Source organism: Nansenia antarctica, assembly GCF_963989245.1.
Source record: "Nansenia antarctica genome assembly, chromosome: 8".
Lineage (NCBI taxonomy): Eukaryota > Metazoa > Chordata > Actinopteri > Argentiniformes > Microstomatidae > Nansenia > Nansenia antarctica.
In genome coordinates, this window is record NC_137678.1 from 42,153,158 (window position 1) to 42,167,749 (window position 14,592).

The window sequence follows — 14,592 nt, forward strand, 5'->3', positions numbered from 1 at the left end:
ATGCTTGTATTTTACTATTTTCAATAGGTTTTAAGGCTATTTTTAGGATTTACTCTATATCACTTTTCCTGATAAAAACAATTGAAATATGTCTTAACAGGATTTGTAGACCTAGGGTTATAACCTACAATGGTCGGCATATACACCTACTACACAACTTACCAATGAGGTGGCCATTTTCATTGAAAGTGAAATGTGTATCATTCATTAGTATCTGGCTCAATTCAAAACTCCAAGAAGTGTGGGGGGTGGGGGTTGGGGTGGGGGTGTTTGAAAAAAAACCATCCTCTTGTGTGGTCTTCTGTCAATGGCTCACATTAGGGTCATAGGTTTGCAAATTCTGCTTTAAGTCACTTGTGTGCGTGATTCCGAATAGTAGGCTATTGATCAGCCTTTATTTTTTATTTTTTTATTAACAAGATTGAAATGTCAGTAGGCCTTGCTAAGTATGGTGAATAGATTGATAGGTAAGAAAGTAGCCTGTTTCACTCAACACTAAGAACAATAATTTAGTTATGCTTGTAATTGCATAGTAAGTTGAGCATTGTCTCTTTTTACTTTTTTGGGTGTTTAATTTCAGATTTCAGTTTTACTTGTGGCAAATATTAACAACATAAGGTACACCCTGTAGCCTAAGGTCGAATAGACAATTTCATACGTACACAACAAGATAAAAACAGAGCAATTTAATAAAAAATACTAATATGAAATGTATGTTTTAATATTAAATGTATGTTTTTTTTCTTCTTCATACATCACTAAATGTTCATCAACCTCAGATGATAATGCCCTCACCTGGTCTAAAGGTGACATGACACACAAGACACTCAGACAGTCTACTACAGTTTGCTTCAGCCTGGTAGCTTGTGTTTTGTGTCTTGGAGGGTAAAACCCAAGTAAAGTGAGTTTGCCCACCATTTTTTATTCTGGTGACCAGGGTTAAGCCACTTTTACTGATAGGTCATTGTCATTTGCATTAGGGTTCACCCACCTATTCAATCCATGGTGTTCAAGTTTTACACACCTGTTGTTTTTTTGTTTTTTTTACCACTACATACACCATGTGTATAAGATTGATCTAGCCACGTCCTTTGTTTAACCCATTTCTCAATAGTTCAACACAGGCTACATAATACAGTACGCTACATAATAAAATACAATCAATGCAGTATATAATCAAGTCTCAAAGTTTTATTTTTATATAATACAGTACAGTACACAACAAACAATGCAATACAAACTGTTGGCCATTTATAATATTATTATACAACAGTTAGTTCCGACCAAGTCATTTGATTGGACAAGAGGCATTCCATGAGTTACGATATACAGTATAACAGCACTGGGACTTTTAACTATAGGTATCACTCCGCCGCACAGATGTTCTACTAAATGACCGTTAATTAACATTGTTTGTTTTCAGGTTACTAGGCAACAGTCCATTTGACAGTTCAGTTGCGGAACTATTTTTTGTTTTTGTATAGAACAATGCTATGACAACACTTGTGTGTCTGTCCATCATACGGCTTAAAGGCAGAAGGTAGGTCAATCGAGCCTGCCCCCTGCAGACATTTGGCCAGCCTTCCTGACTTCAGATCACTTTTTTTATTTCCCTTTTCTTTTTTTCCAAGTCTGCTGTCTGCTGTCTGCTACTTGTGTACGTCACTTCCCGTCAAGCCTTCCGCTGTGTGGTGAGTGTTTTCAAGCAAAAGATGGCGACCGCACAGCTAACGGACGAGGAGCTCTTCTCCGAGTTAAAGCGCTTCGGAGTCACCCCGGGCCCGGTGACCGAGAACACACGGCCGGTGTATTTGAAGAAACTCAAGAAACTGCGCGAAGAGCAACAACAGCGAGGGTCTCGGGCCGGTAAAACGCGCAACAGCATCAACAACAACAGCAGTAGCAACACCACCACAGCGGCGGGAGCTGCTAGCGGACCCGGAGCCAGGCCAGCCGGCCGTGACGTCACGCACCTGAGCTCAACCACCAGGAGCCCCGAGAGCCACGGCCGTCCGGCTCTCAACGAGAAGCGTCCCGGTGGCGGAGGAGGCAAGTTCGTGTTGGGCTTCAGCTCCGACGAATCGGACGTCGAGGCTCCTCAGAAAAAGAGAGGCCCGCCGCCGAACACCCACAGCGGCAGGAGAGACCGAGGCTCCGCGTATCCACAGCAACCGCAGACAAGGCCTACAGGAACACCCGCTCGGAAGAGCCCAGGACTGGTCAACGTCAGTACCGGCAACAACTCCTCTTCTCCCGGGCTGTGGGAGGGCAGGAGAGGTGGATCATCGGGGGTGGCTCTCGGGTGGGTCGACCGGGGGAAAGCGAGCCTCGAGGAGGTCTCTCGGTCCGCAGAGGCGGAGGAGGAGGGGAGGGGTTACGAGGAGCCGGAGGAGGAGGAGGAGGAGGACGACGATTACGAGGGGGAGACCGAGAGGAACTCGCGTCGGTCTCTGAACGGGAGCAGCAGGGCGTCTTTCACGTTGAACACCAGCAGTAAGCCGGTGGGGGATTACTCGGATTCGGACGAAGAGGACGAGAGCCTCTCTGTGACCCTCCACCGACAGCGCGATCGTCCCCGCCTAGGCTCCAGACGGAGCCCCCCTTCGAAACCCTCCTCGTCTCCCCCCCACAGAAGTGCCAGGGGGTCGAGGGAGAGCGGCCAGGAAACGAAGACGGGAGGCGCGATCGGAGTCAATGACACGCCTGGCGCTGGGAGTCTAGACATGGTGGGAGAGGACCGGGGGGAGGAGGAGGAGGGGGAAGACGGAAAGAAGAGAGGCCCGGGCGAATCGACCCTGAGCGGCGGCGGCGGCGGCTTGCTGAGCCGCAGTTACCAACCGAGGGGGTCCATCTTCGTGTCCCTGGCCGGTGTCACGGGAGCCACCGGCGGGGAGAGCAGCGGCAGCAACAACAGCCCGTCTGCTTCGTCCTCTGCGTACAACCGAAACCACGTCGACAGCCGGGACGGCGCCACCGGTAGCGGTAGGTTCAGCATCGGCTTGAGACCCCGGTTCTCCAACTACAACACCCTGTCTGCCACTTACCGGCCCAACCACTCGAACCACGCCGGCTCGAACCATGCCTACAGCCAGGCGGTACCGGATCGGCACACGGTACCGGAGGACGAGCTCCTCCAGCAGTGGGAAAGGGAAGAGGTGTCCTCCCCCGGCGGGTTCAGTGCCCACTACCTGTCCATGTTCCTGCTGACGGCCGCCTGCCTTTTCTTCCTGGTGCTGGGCCTGATGTACCTGAGAATGCGTGGGTCGTCTGGAGCCTCTGCTGTGGATGTTGTCAGTAAGTATAACCCAACTATGATGTGTAATCCGTTGTTGTTGATTCGTATCATCCTTTATTCAAATGGCCTTACTGTTCTAATGCAACATTAGTTGCCGTTTGCTTTCAGGTTGCAGTATTTTTCAACATCTGGACTGGAAACAACCAGTTTGATAGAAACACTTGAAAGTGATGAGGCCTAGTATAAATAGTGGATGTTATATCCCACCAAACTAGTTTGATCAGTGATTCAATGTCTATCGTCCGTGTATGCAAAAGAAAACCACGCTGTGTAATGTGATTTCAGTGTTTTGATTGAAATTAAATATAATTGTACGTTCAGTAGTACTGGTATGCTTACTTGCATGCTCACACTGTTGACTTAAGACAAGAGCTCAGCTCTTCCTGTCCTATAGGCTACCCCAGGAAAACCATATTCCTTTTGACTATCGTAAAAGTTGACATGAATGAGAAATCTTCATCATCTGTGACCCAAGAACCCCCCCCCCCCCTCCCCAACATGACTGAGTTGTTTGGCAAGGCGCAGCCTAACCATGGTCTAATTGGTTTGAGATGCGACACAGCAGTTGTCACCCACAGCCGTTCACAGTTCACACCCTCTCAGGCAGGAAGCAGCTCGTCCCTTTAACCCAGAGACTCTTTATGGGGGGGAGCTGATATTTGCATGTCAAAATAGCAGGCACCCCCCTCCTCCATTGGCTTGGTAGCTAGCTATCGCTCGCTCCTCTCCACGGTGTCCCCCCCTCCACACCAGGGTGTGCTCCCACACCAGGCACAAGACAGGCCTGAAGGCTAGATGCAAAGTGGGAACCTCGGAGCAACCCTTAAACCCTAACCGTTTTAGATCTCAACGTCTATGTGGTGCCGTCAGAGTCGAGCCATGTCATGCGTCCCAGTTAGCATTTAACACACCTTTAAGGTCTCCCCAACCATCCCAGTTAGCATTTAACACACCTTTGAGGCCTTCCCAGCCATCCCAGTTATCACTTAACATGCCTAAAGCCATTCCCTAATACTGCCTAATACATAAGTACAGTTATATGCTGCACAGTCAGACACCAGGATCTGTCTGGAGCAGAAATAGCCCAGACTATGCAACAGGCCCCCCCTCATCACTCATTGACTTCAGCAGTTAGGATGTGTGAGTGTGTAGAAGGATCCTGTCAACACCGAATTGTAATGCTTTGCTTACCTTGGGTTATTGTTAGGATAGGATAAGTCTTACAAGCAGTACTATTAACACATCATTAGCATACGGTTACCAAGAAGAAACGGTATTTGACACATTAGATGCATGGTAGGTCTGCAACCACACACAGGCCCCTGGACTGCACTAGTCTAGTACAGTGAAATCCACAAATGCAGATGAATAGGGGACTGAATATTTCATCAGAAGAATCGGAATCAGAATCATTTTATTTGGCCGTGGCGTGTAAATGTATGTAGTATGTACACATACGAGAAATTGACTTAGTGAGGTTGGTGCACAGGACATAACATGCATTCATGGATGTTCCAGTGCAGCTTCTCACCTCACCCTGTTCTTGGAAGGGAAAAAGGCACCTGGTGAGTTGTGTTGGGTGGCATACATATCCCAAATCAGTGCAGATTGTGGGCAAACTTTACGGTATCCGTTCGTAATGTGTTTTTTTGGGAGGGTGGGGGGGAACGGGGACGGGGGGACTTATGAATAATGAAATCCCTTTCAGTCGGTAGCGTGCCTGAGATTCTCAGGGTAAGGGCTTTGACTGCAGAGCGCGTGGCAGACATCTAGGTCACAGACGAGCTAAAGCGTCCTAATTGTTTGGTGCTCTGGGGACACGAGGAGCTGCCAGGGCAGAGCCGGGACTGAGTGACCAGCCATTCCCTGGGCTGTCTGCATGACTGGCACACACACCCACAGACCTCTGAAGGCTAGACACTAGGTCGCATCCTCCTGTGCCTTTCCTGCAGGCAGACATAAATAGAAGCACTTCACTCTAGCAGACTGACGATCGTCTGCTGATGGATGTATTTTAAGCAATGCAAATAATCGGCGGAGGGGGGGCGACCGCCACGCAAATGGATGTAAAGCGATGCAAATTGTGTCGGCGGATAAAGCTCTTAAGCCAATTCCATAGGCCCATATATGGGTCGACTTCAAGTAAAGGAACCTTTGTTAACATGAATGACACATGTCTGTAATGACATTGACGTTGATTTATTTCAAAATGTTTTTTTTATAAATATTTTTTTATTCACTCCTTCCGTAGTGGTTGTTATAATAACTAGATGGCGGTGTTCCAAGCACAGCTCATCCTCCTCCGCAGACATTGTGTCTATGATTGGTACATGCTCACCACAGCCTTCCTAATCTTGGGCAGGATCCAGCAGTGGAGTGGAGTGGAGGGAGCTCCATGTTCAGACAGTGACTCAAGTGTGAGGCGATCGTCTGCGCCGTGCTGTAGTCACACATGCCCCCCCCCACACCTCACCAGAACAGATAATGTTGTGAAAGGGCCTTATTTTCTATGATGCATCTTTCTACAAAGGATACGTTTTCATCACCCGCTATTGTCCATGTTTCAATCCAGTGTGGTCTTATTTATAATTGCTCCACGTCTGTTCTTTTGCAGTTAAGCACCACCCATTTGGCAGGGGTTTCGACGATACTTATGTAAGTATATGTTCCCTGTGAATTAGCTCTTTAGCCAAGTCTATGGCATAATTTCTCAGCAGTGTGGCAATATATTTTGTTGTAGCCTTATGTGCAGAAGAACATTTAAGATGTATAATATGTATAAGTACTCGTGCAGTGCACAGAACTGTATGTTTTTCTCTCTAGTGACAACCGCAATGACACGTTTTTTTTAATCAGCAGAACAAGACAGAAAAGGACACCATTCTCAAACTCCTGCTCAACCTCCACGACCACCTGGCAAACATCGCTGGTAGGTTCCAGTGTTGAGGCTGCCAATTTGGGGTTTATAACACGAAGGAGTCCAGTCTGCTTTGTGCACTTGAATCATAGTTTTCTAAAGAAACCTGGACTTGTAAACCTGACTGTAATTTCAGCACACAATGGTAACTGGTATTGGTAACCGAGTGCTTAATGATGGTTAGAATTCTTAAAATCCAACGGTATTAGATATATTAAAATGTTGCATGAGTGACTGTTGGTTATAAGTGCTTCTGTCCAACCTGGCGTTGATGTTGAATCCCCCCCCAGGCGAGCATGACTGTGGCGACCAGGGATCCCAGCCAAACAGAACCATGTCTATGGATGAAGCATCGGAGTATTTGGCGGTGTGTGGCATTTTCTTTTCGTTTCTATCTGGGAGTTTTTTTCTTTCCACCACTCATGCAATTGCTGCTCTGCCCCCCCCCCCCAAAAAACCGCCTGGCAACAAAACTACATTTTGAATAATTGAAAAGGCATCAAAGTTGCTCACTCACACTATCTCAATTAAACATTTATTATGTAGCTGCATCCCTGTGTGGAACATATCCCATTTTGATATACCTTTCTCTTTGGTTGTTTTTGGTAGGGAAGTCACAGAACCGTGTCATACAGACACATATTCTGACATGTGATGACAATCTCATCTCTCGCTTAATTTCAGCGTCAGAACGAGGACTACAGCGGCTTAATTTTCACTTCACTCGAGTGGATCATTCGAACAGGAGAGGACGTCGGAATACAGTAATTGCATCTCTAGTTAATTCGCCAAAATGTCTTCCAACAGGCGAATCTGTAGTTCTGCCGCCCACTTTGAACTACGCCCCCATGCTTAAGGAACCTAACCTGAACCTCTTCCTCTGTGGTGTTTTAGGCTGATTGGGGAGAATCCCGAGGAGCCCGTGGCGGAGGTGAACGAGGTCACCCACCTGGAGTCCACCCATCCCAAGATGTCCTTCGTCTGCCGCTTCCGACGGGCCTTCTTCACGGTCATCCACAGGGTCCTCCTCATCGTCGCAGGTCAGAGGCTTAGGGGTTCATTTGTGCTTTGTTGATCGACACTGCCCACAACTGTCGGTCCACTGTGTATGGGAGAGTCATTAAAAGTAACATACAACAAATGTATATATTTTTTTAATGAAACAAATCTAAATTCAGAATGTGTCCTGTAACTCGAATACTGTAAATACCCACTGCTCTGTAACCCTGTGCTGCATCTCGCAACTCAAATAAGATATTGACATCTCTGTCTGTGTCTCTATAGTGATTGCACTGGCGTTGGGTCTGGTGTACTACATGAAATACCGCTGGAGGAGGGAGGGAGAGGAGACCAGGCAGATGTACGACATGGTGGAGAGAATCATTGGTATGTCGCTACTAGCTAGCTAGCATGCTTTTGTCTACAGCAGCGGTTCCCAACTAGGGCTGCACGATTTGGGGAAAAAAATCGAATTGCGATTATTTGGACAGATATCGCGATTGCGATTAATTTGCGATTATTTTTTTTTAAAATAGCAAAAAAAAAAAAAAAAAACGAGTTTGTGTAAAGTGTGGCCATATCTCCGGCTAGGAAGGTCGTATCAACGTGCAGTTTGTTTGTACGTCTTCAGGGGACTTAGAGGCTCCCTCCTCTAGCACCCCCACAGCCCGAGCTACGAGTGAAAGAACTAAACTTACATTGGGTTGCTTTAAAGTTGGGTTGCTTTAAAATCAAGCTTCAGATTAAAACATGTGATGGAGCATTACTAACCTGACTCAGGTGGTTTGTTTCACACAACCATCTAGGAAAGCTTAATTGGAAGCTGTTTGGAAAAGGGCAGGTACTTTCAAAAAATACTTGGCAGGTGATTGGATGAATATCACCTATTTTCAGAGAGCATTACCACATGATACCATCAAACTATTAACTGCTCTAATTCTAATGCAAGGATGAGAACTTAAAAGATATGAATTGTATATATGATAACCTCATCTCATCTAGACAGGTGGCTACTTTCTAAGATGATCCAGCTATTAAAATGATCATTTGGGGATACACTGTGACTATAACTGAAAGGACCACATCTAGATGACTCGGTCAACAGTCGAACTGATGAATGATAGAATGGTGGTCTCTGACTATGGAGCACAGACACACGTCACCTTGACTTAGGAATCTGTGACATACTTCAGCCCAAGGCTAGGCTAGGCTAACCTCTGCGTCTTTAAAGCTGGCTGGTATGAACGAATGGTATGAGGTTATGCATACAGGACACATTCATGTTTGACAACAGAAAAGTTAACTTCCATGTATCCATAAGCCTGCTATACTATATAAACACCAACCCGCAGGTTGCTGAGACTGTCAACTCTGTGTCTGTACTTTAACGCCGGGTTAGCATGAGTAGCTAAGCTAAGCTACCGTCTCAAAGACTACAAGTTAGCTAAGCTAAGTTTAAGGCTGGACTAACAGCACCGACATGCACTTGGCTGGTACAGTTAGTATAGTGAAATTGTACACTTACCTGTCGCAATTATAACATACTAACGTTTATCATACGTCCAGTAAGCCATGTGGTGTCTAATTGTCTCCGTTACGTTAGCCCAAAGTCTCATAATAATTGGACTGACTGTCGTGACACAACCTATGCCTGCGTTCGTAAATTCGCTCTGAGAGCGCCGGGTTCAAAGTCATAAAGAGACCAAGTAATTTGATTGGACAAGAGGCATTTTATGAGTGCTGATCAAATTTCCAAAAGAGGTTTTAATCTCAATGTGACTTCCTGGTAAAATAAAGGTTTAAAAAAAAAAAAAAAAAAAAAATGTAAAACAACAACAAAAAAAAATCGCAGGCAAATCGCAGGCTTTGCGATTAGCTAATCGCATCATTTCAAATCGCGATTTCGATTTAAAATCGATTAATCGTGCAGCCCTATTCCCAACTGTACTGCAAGTGGGCCGCCAAATCATGGGCAAAAAAATGTTTTATTGACGTTTTTTTTGTTACAAAAACGTTTTAATTTTAAAAAGATAAAAAATCGTGGATTTAACAGCCTTGATCGTATTGTGTGTGGTGTGCGCCGATATTTCCATCCGAAAAGAAGAAGTCAGCTCGCTTCTTGATTGGCTACATTCCATCCCGGACTCGCGAACAGGGTTGCCAGATGGGATCGACATTTTCCACCCTAACCACAGTCTAAAACCGCTAATTCCACCCAAAAAACCCGAGCCCATCTGGCAACCCTAGTCGGGAATTGCCCACACACATAAGGATGTTTGGTCGTAAATATTGGTCGTAAATATTGAACACATACAACATTTACGATCTAGTTTTTGGTCAAATTACGTCATTGTTTTGAGCGCTCGTGCGCGTTTCATGCGCGTGCACGCGCAAAAAAGTTGCGCGCGCTGCTGAGTGGGCCGCGAATACTGGACATATCTGTAAAGTGGGCCGTGAGTCCTAAAAGGTTGGGAACCGCTGGTCTACAGATTACCTAACGTTTGTCTCTGTCATTCATATGTAGAGGTGATTCATGTTCTGTGAAATCAGGTATATACATTTGATTTAGTCCAGGCATGTCGAGAGGGCCGTGTTGTGGAACGTTGGGGTCCAGCTCAGTGTTCTTAGTTCCGAGTGTTCTGACTTGTGTGTTCCTCTGTGCCCAGATGTGTCGAGGAGCCACAGCGAGGCGTGCCAGGAGAACAAAGACCTCCAGCCCTACCTGCCCATCCCACACGTCCGGGACTCACTCATCCAGCCGCAGGACAGGTCAGTCCCATCACAAGTGCGAGTGGTGGACCTGCTTGTTAGGTTTTCACAAATGTGGCATTAGCGCACACATCTCAGTGTTGCTTCTTGAATTTCAGTAGATGTATCCGTTTACTGGTGTCATTGTTTGCTTTTTTTATTTTTTGGGTGGGGTTCAAATCAGCTATGGAAATTCAGCGTTTGTAATAATAATAATAATAATAACTTGGATTTCTATAGCGCCTTTCATAAAACCCAAGGACGCTTAACAATTCTAAGGAAATGGTCAGACAGACAAAACAGAAAAAGTGACTAGGGGCCAAAGGCCTTGTTGAACCGATGTGTTTTAAGGGCTGATTTGAAGGAGTCCAGGGTGGGGGCGTTGCAGATCACTATGGGGAGAGAGTTCCAGAGGGTAATTATTTTACGAATACTACTAATTATGTTAACACGCATGTTCTTGTCTTTTACAGGAAGAAAACGAAGAAGGTCTGGGACAGGGCTGTGACCTACATAGCCGCCAACGAATCCAGGATACGAACGGAAACCCAGAGGATCAGCGGAGCGGACTTCCTGGTCTGGAGATGGACCCAGCCCTCCAAACTGTGGCAAGGCAAAGGTAACCGTCACGTTCCACCTGGCTTACCTGTATGTACAGCATGCTGTCGTAGCAGAGGTGATTTGGAATTAGGCGCCCAATAGGACAAGCTTCCAGCATTCGCTGTCACTTCTAATGTCTCTTTGTTTACGCCCCCTCTTCTCCCAGCTTTCCCTCTGGACAGCAGGAACTCTCCCCCGAACAGCTTAACACCCTGTCTGAAGATCAGGAACATGTTTGATCCTGTCATGTGAGTACTATACATACATACATACATACATACATATACATACATGTATACATACATACATATCGTGACGTTAGAATTATAAGGTTCTATCTAAAAGAGTTTTTTACATAGTCTGATCCATTAGGTGTTTATTAATGCCTGTGTGGTGTTATTTTTAAATTTGTTGACGATTTTTAGTTAGTAATTAGTAAAATACAAAGGTTCCATCTCACAAAACATAATGGAATGTAAAGACGTTGACGCTCAATATCTCTGAACTACCCTAAACAGAGATAGAACCGTATAATTCTAAGCTCACGATATGTACCGTATTTTCCGGACTATAAGTCGCACCCGAGTATAAGTCGCAGCAGGCCAAAAATGGGCCATGAAGAGGAAAAAACCACATATAAGTCGCACTGGACTATAAGTCGCATGGTTCAAGGGAACGGGCTTGGCGGAATCAGCGGGGAAAGAAGACCCTGTTGAGCTTGACTCTAGTCTGGCACTGTGAAGAGACATGAGAGGATTTGTAAGCCCAGGAAGGACATAATTCACGTTGAAACTTCTTCTGAAAGGTTAAGGAATACTTGTATTATCGAGTGTAAAGTCCGCTAGCTAGCGCGGGGCTAACAACATGGCTTCGCGGAGGAAAAATGAAACTTTGAACAGCCTCTAAAAGGTAATAAATGACTTTAATATCGTTTCTAACGTCCATAACATTGTGTATAAGGTCCATAACATCATGTTTAATGTCCACATTGTCGTGTTTAATGTCCACATTGTCGAGTATAATGGCTATTCTATCGCGTATGAAGCGCTACCGGAAGTCGCAAAATGCTACTCGCGGGTACAACATTGCAACGTTAAACAGCCTCTGGAAGGAATAAATGACTTTAATATCGTTTCTAACGTCCATAACATTGTGTATAAGGTCCATAACATCATGTTTAATGTCCAAATTGTCGTGTTTAATGTCCACATTGTCGAGTATAATGGCTATTCTATCGCGTATGAAGCGCTACCGGAAGTAGCAAAATGCTACTCGCGGGTACAACATTGCAACGTTAAACAGCCTCTGGAAGGAATAAATGACTTTAATATCGTTTCTAACGTCCATAACATTGTGTATAAGGTCCATAACATCATGTTTAATGTCCACATTGTCGTGTTTAATGTCCACATTGTCGAGTATAATGGCTATTCTATCGCGTATGAAGCGCTACCGGAAGTAGCAAAATGCTACTCGCGGGTACAACATTGCAACGTTAAACAGCCTCTGGAAGGAATAAATGACTTTAATATCGTTTCTAACGTCCATAACATTGTGTATAAGGTCCATAACATCATGTTTAATGTCCACATTGTCGTGTTTAATGTCCACATTGTCAAGTATAATGGCTATTCTATCGTGTATGAGGCGCTAGCGGATTTACTCCTTGGTTCATGTCAGTCAGAGATTACCGTATGTCAGTTCATGTCAGTCAGAGATTATGAATTATTGATATATAAGTCGCACCTGACTATAAGTCGCAGGACCAGCCAAAGTATGAAAAAAACCGCGACTTATAGTCCGGAAAATACGGTATGTCAATTTGGTAAAACAACAAGTGGTGGCTGCACTGTAACAGGACCTTTTTTTTGTGTCTGACGTATTGTCATTGCATGACACCTTTACTACCCCAGTCACGCTACAGAGCCGAGTTGTACTGGCCCGGCCCAGCCCGGTTACACGTCCACTATAGCTGCTAAATAAAAAAACAGTGCTGGAAAGGACCACGTCAAAAATAAATAAATACAGGAGCCACCGTAGTGTGGTTTGGGTTGGCCTTGTAGTGTGTAAAAAGACCCGTATGATTCTGCAGTTCTGTCAGAATGCTCCTCCAGCCAATCCTCACCCGCCTTGTCTTGTCTCCCCAGGGAGGTGGGGGAGAACTGGCACCTGGCCATCCACGAGGCCATCCTGGAGAAGTGCTGTGACAACGATGGAATCGTCCATATCGCCGTCGACAAGAATTCACGCGAGGTGGTTGTCATGTCGCAGTTTTTGTGCTTGTGTATTCTGATTGACTGAAGGGGTGTTCTACAGTGTACAATTCCTCAATGATCATTCATCATAGTCATCCGCAGTAGTAGAGTGTTTCAAAGCCTTTCGTTCACCCTGACCATATGCACTTTAAACGTTCACCTCCGAGATGCCACAGAGCTGCAAAATATTAGTTTGTTTTCAATATTGCATGGTGAAATTCATCCTCTTGATGACAGAGGGAGATTGATGTCATTGTATTACATACCAGTAGCTCTATTTCTATTCTAACCTCTCCTCCTCCTCCCCTCTCCTCCTCCTCCCCCCCCCTCTCCTCTCCCCCCCCCCCTCTCCTCTCATCTCCCCCCCCCCCTCTCCTCTCATCTCCCCCCCCCCTCTCCTCTCATCTCCCCCCCCTCCACAGGGCTGTGTCTACGTGAAGTGTCTCTCTGCTGAGCACTCAGGGAAAGCCTTCAAGGCGCTGCATGGCTCGTGGTTTGACGGTAAATTAGACACTTGATGAGATTTGCAATTACAAGGCAGCAACAACAGCTCTAGTGCTCCTTTCATTCAGTCTTTGGCCCTGTAATCAAGGGGACTTTATTGCCACTTGCCTATTTTGTTATTGTTTGCAATAATCTTACTAGTTTAGATTAACCATTTCCTTGCCTACCGACTTCTGAGCTGAAAAGTTAAACAATGTTTTCCCCACTACTAGCTTCTATTCCTTTTGGTTGTAGTGTTTTTGACATGTAGAATACAGTAGAAATGAGGAGATGCAGTCAAACATGATTGGTCTTCATTGCCCCTCTCTCTCTCTCTCTCTCTCTCTCTTTCTCTCTACCTTCTTACCTACCTGGCAGGTAAGCTAGTGACAGTAAAGTACCTTCGTCTGGACCGCTACCACCAGCGTTTCCCGCAGGCCCAGGGCTGTAACACTTCCCTGAAGCCCTCCAGCACTCACATGAACACCATGTCCCGTCTGCGCCATCGCACCAGTTCAGCCAACTCCCTGGGTTTCTCCTGAGAGGGACCTGCCCCCCCCCCCCAACCACACCCAGCCCCCCCCCCCTTCTCCTCCTCTCCGCTACCCACCAGCCCTCTCTACGCCACAGCATCAAGCCACAAGCCCCTCCCTCCCCACTCAGCCTCCAACCACAGTGGCAGGCCTCTCAACGAGACCATGGAGAACCAGATGGTCTTGGGGTGGGGTGGGGTGGGGTAGGGTGGGGTGGGGGTAAACCACCTCTCTCTAAGGGACTGACTGTGAGCCTTCCACTCACTCCCTCAACCACAGGAGCAGAGGCTTTAAGACTCTCTGACCTGGGCTGTTTTTTTTTGTAAAGCAGAGTTTTAAGAACGGTGAACTTGAAGACCACTTGACGATCACCGATAGGCCGGGAGATGGGGGGCGGCAGATCTTTGCATGAGAGAGAGAAGGAGGATGTTATTCGCTGGTGCCGTGGACGCTATTTTTCATTCTTTTTTTTTGTATTACAAAATGTTATGGATTTAACAAGGAAACAAAAGGCTTCCAGTTCTTATGGCGTATTTAAAAAGATATATGCGAAAGGAGGTCTTCTTTCGCTCCCCTGACCCCCTCCCCCGACTTATTTTTAATCAAACCTGTCCCATGTTGCAAGGAGTTGAGTTGGGCTATACAAGAAATAGCTGCATGTGCTGGTTAAAGTATGCCTCTCCTATTTAAGCTTTGAATTATAACATAAATGTGGATGTTTATTTCCTGAAGATATTTGAGGTGATGTAATCAAAACATTTT

The 14,592-nt window shown here is 45.9% G+C and overlaps 1 protein-coding gene across 1 annotated transcript; it reads left to right on the plus strand.

Moving 5' to 3' along the window:
• Positions 1-1,712: 1,712 nt before the first annotated feature.
• lemd3 (LEM domain containing 3) lies at positions 1,713-13,839 on the plus strand (the record flags this gene model as incomplete). The annotated part of the gene is made up of 14 exons (XM_080538364.1): positions 1,713-2,302; positions 2,390-3,294; positions 5,910-5,950; positions 6,155-6,224; positions 6,503-6,579; positions 6,897-6,976; positions 7,107-7,252; positions 7,497-7,598; positions 9,878-9,980; positions 10,433-10,578; positions 10,726-10,807; positions 12,707-12,812; positions 13,237-13,315; positions 13,676-13,839. 14 exons carry the CDS (start codon positions 1,713-1,715, stop codon positions 13,837-13,839), a joined length of 2,691 nt encoding a protein of 896 aa, XP_080394490.1.
• Between the last annotated feature and the right edge of the window lie 753 nt (positions 13,840-14,592).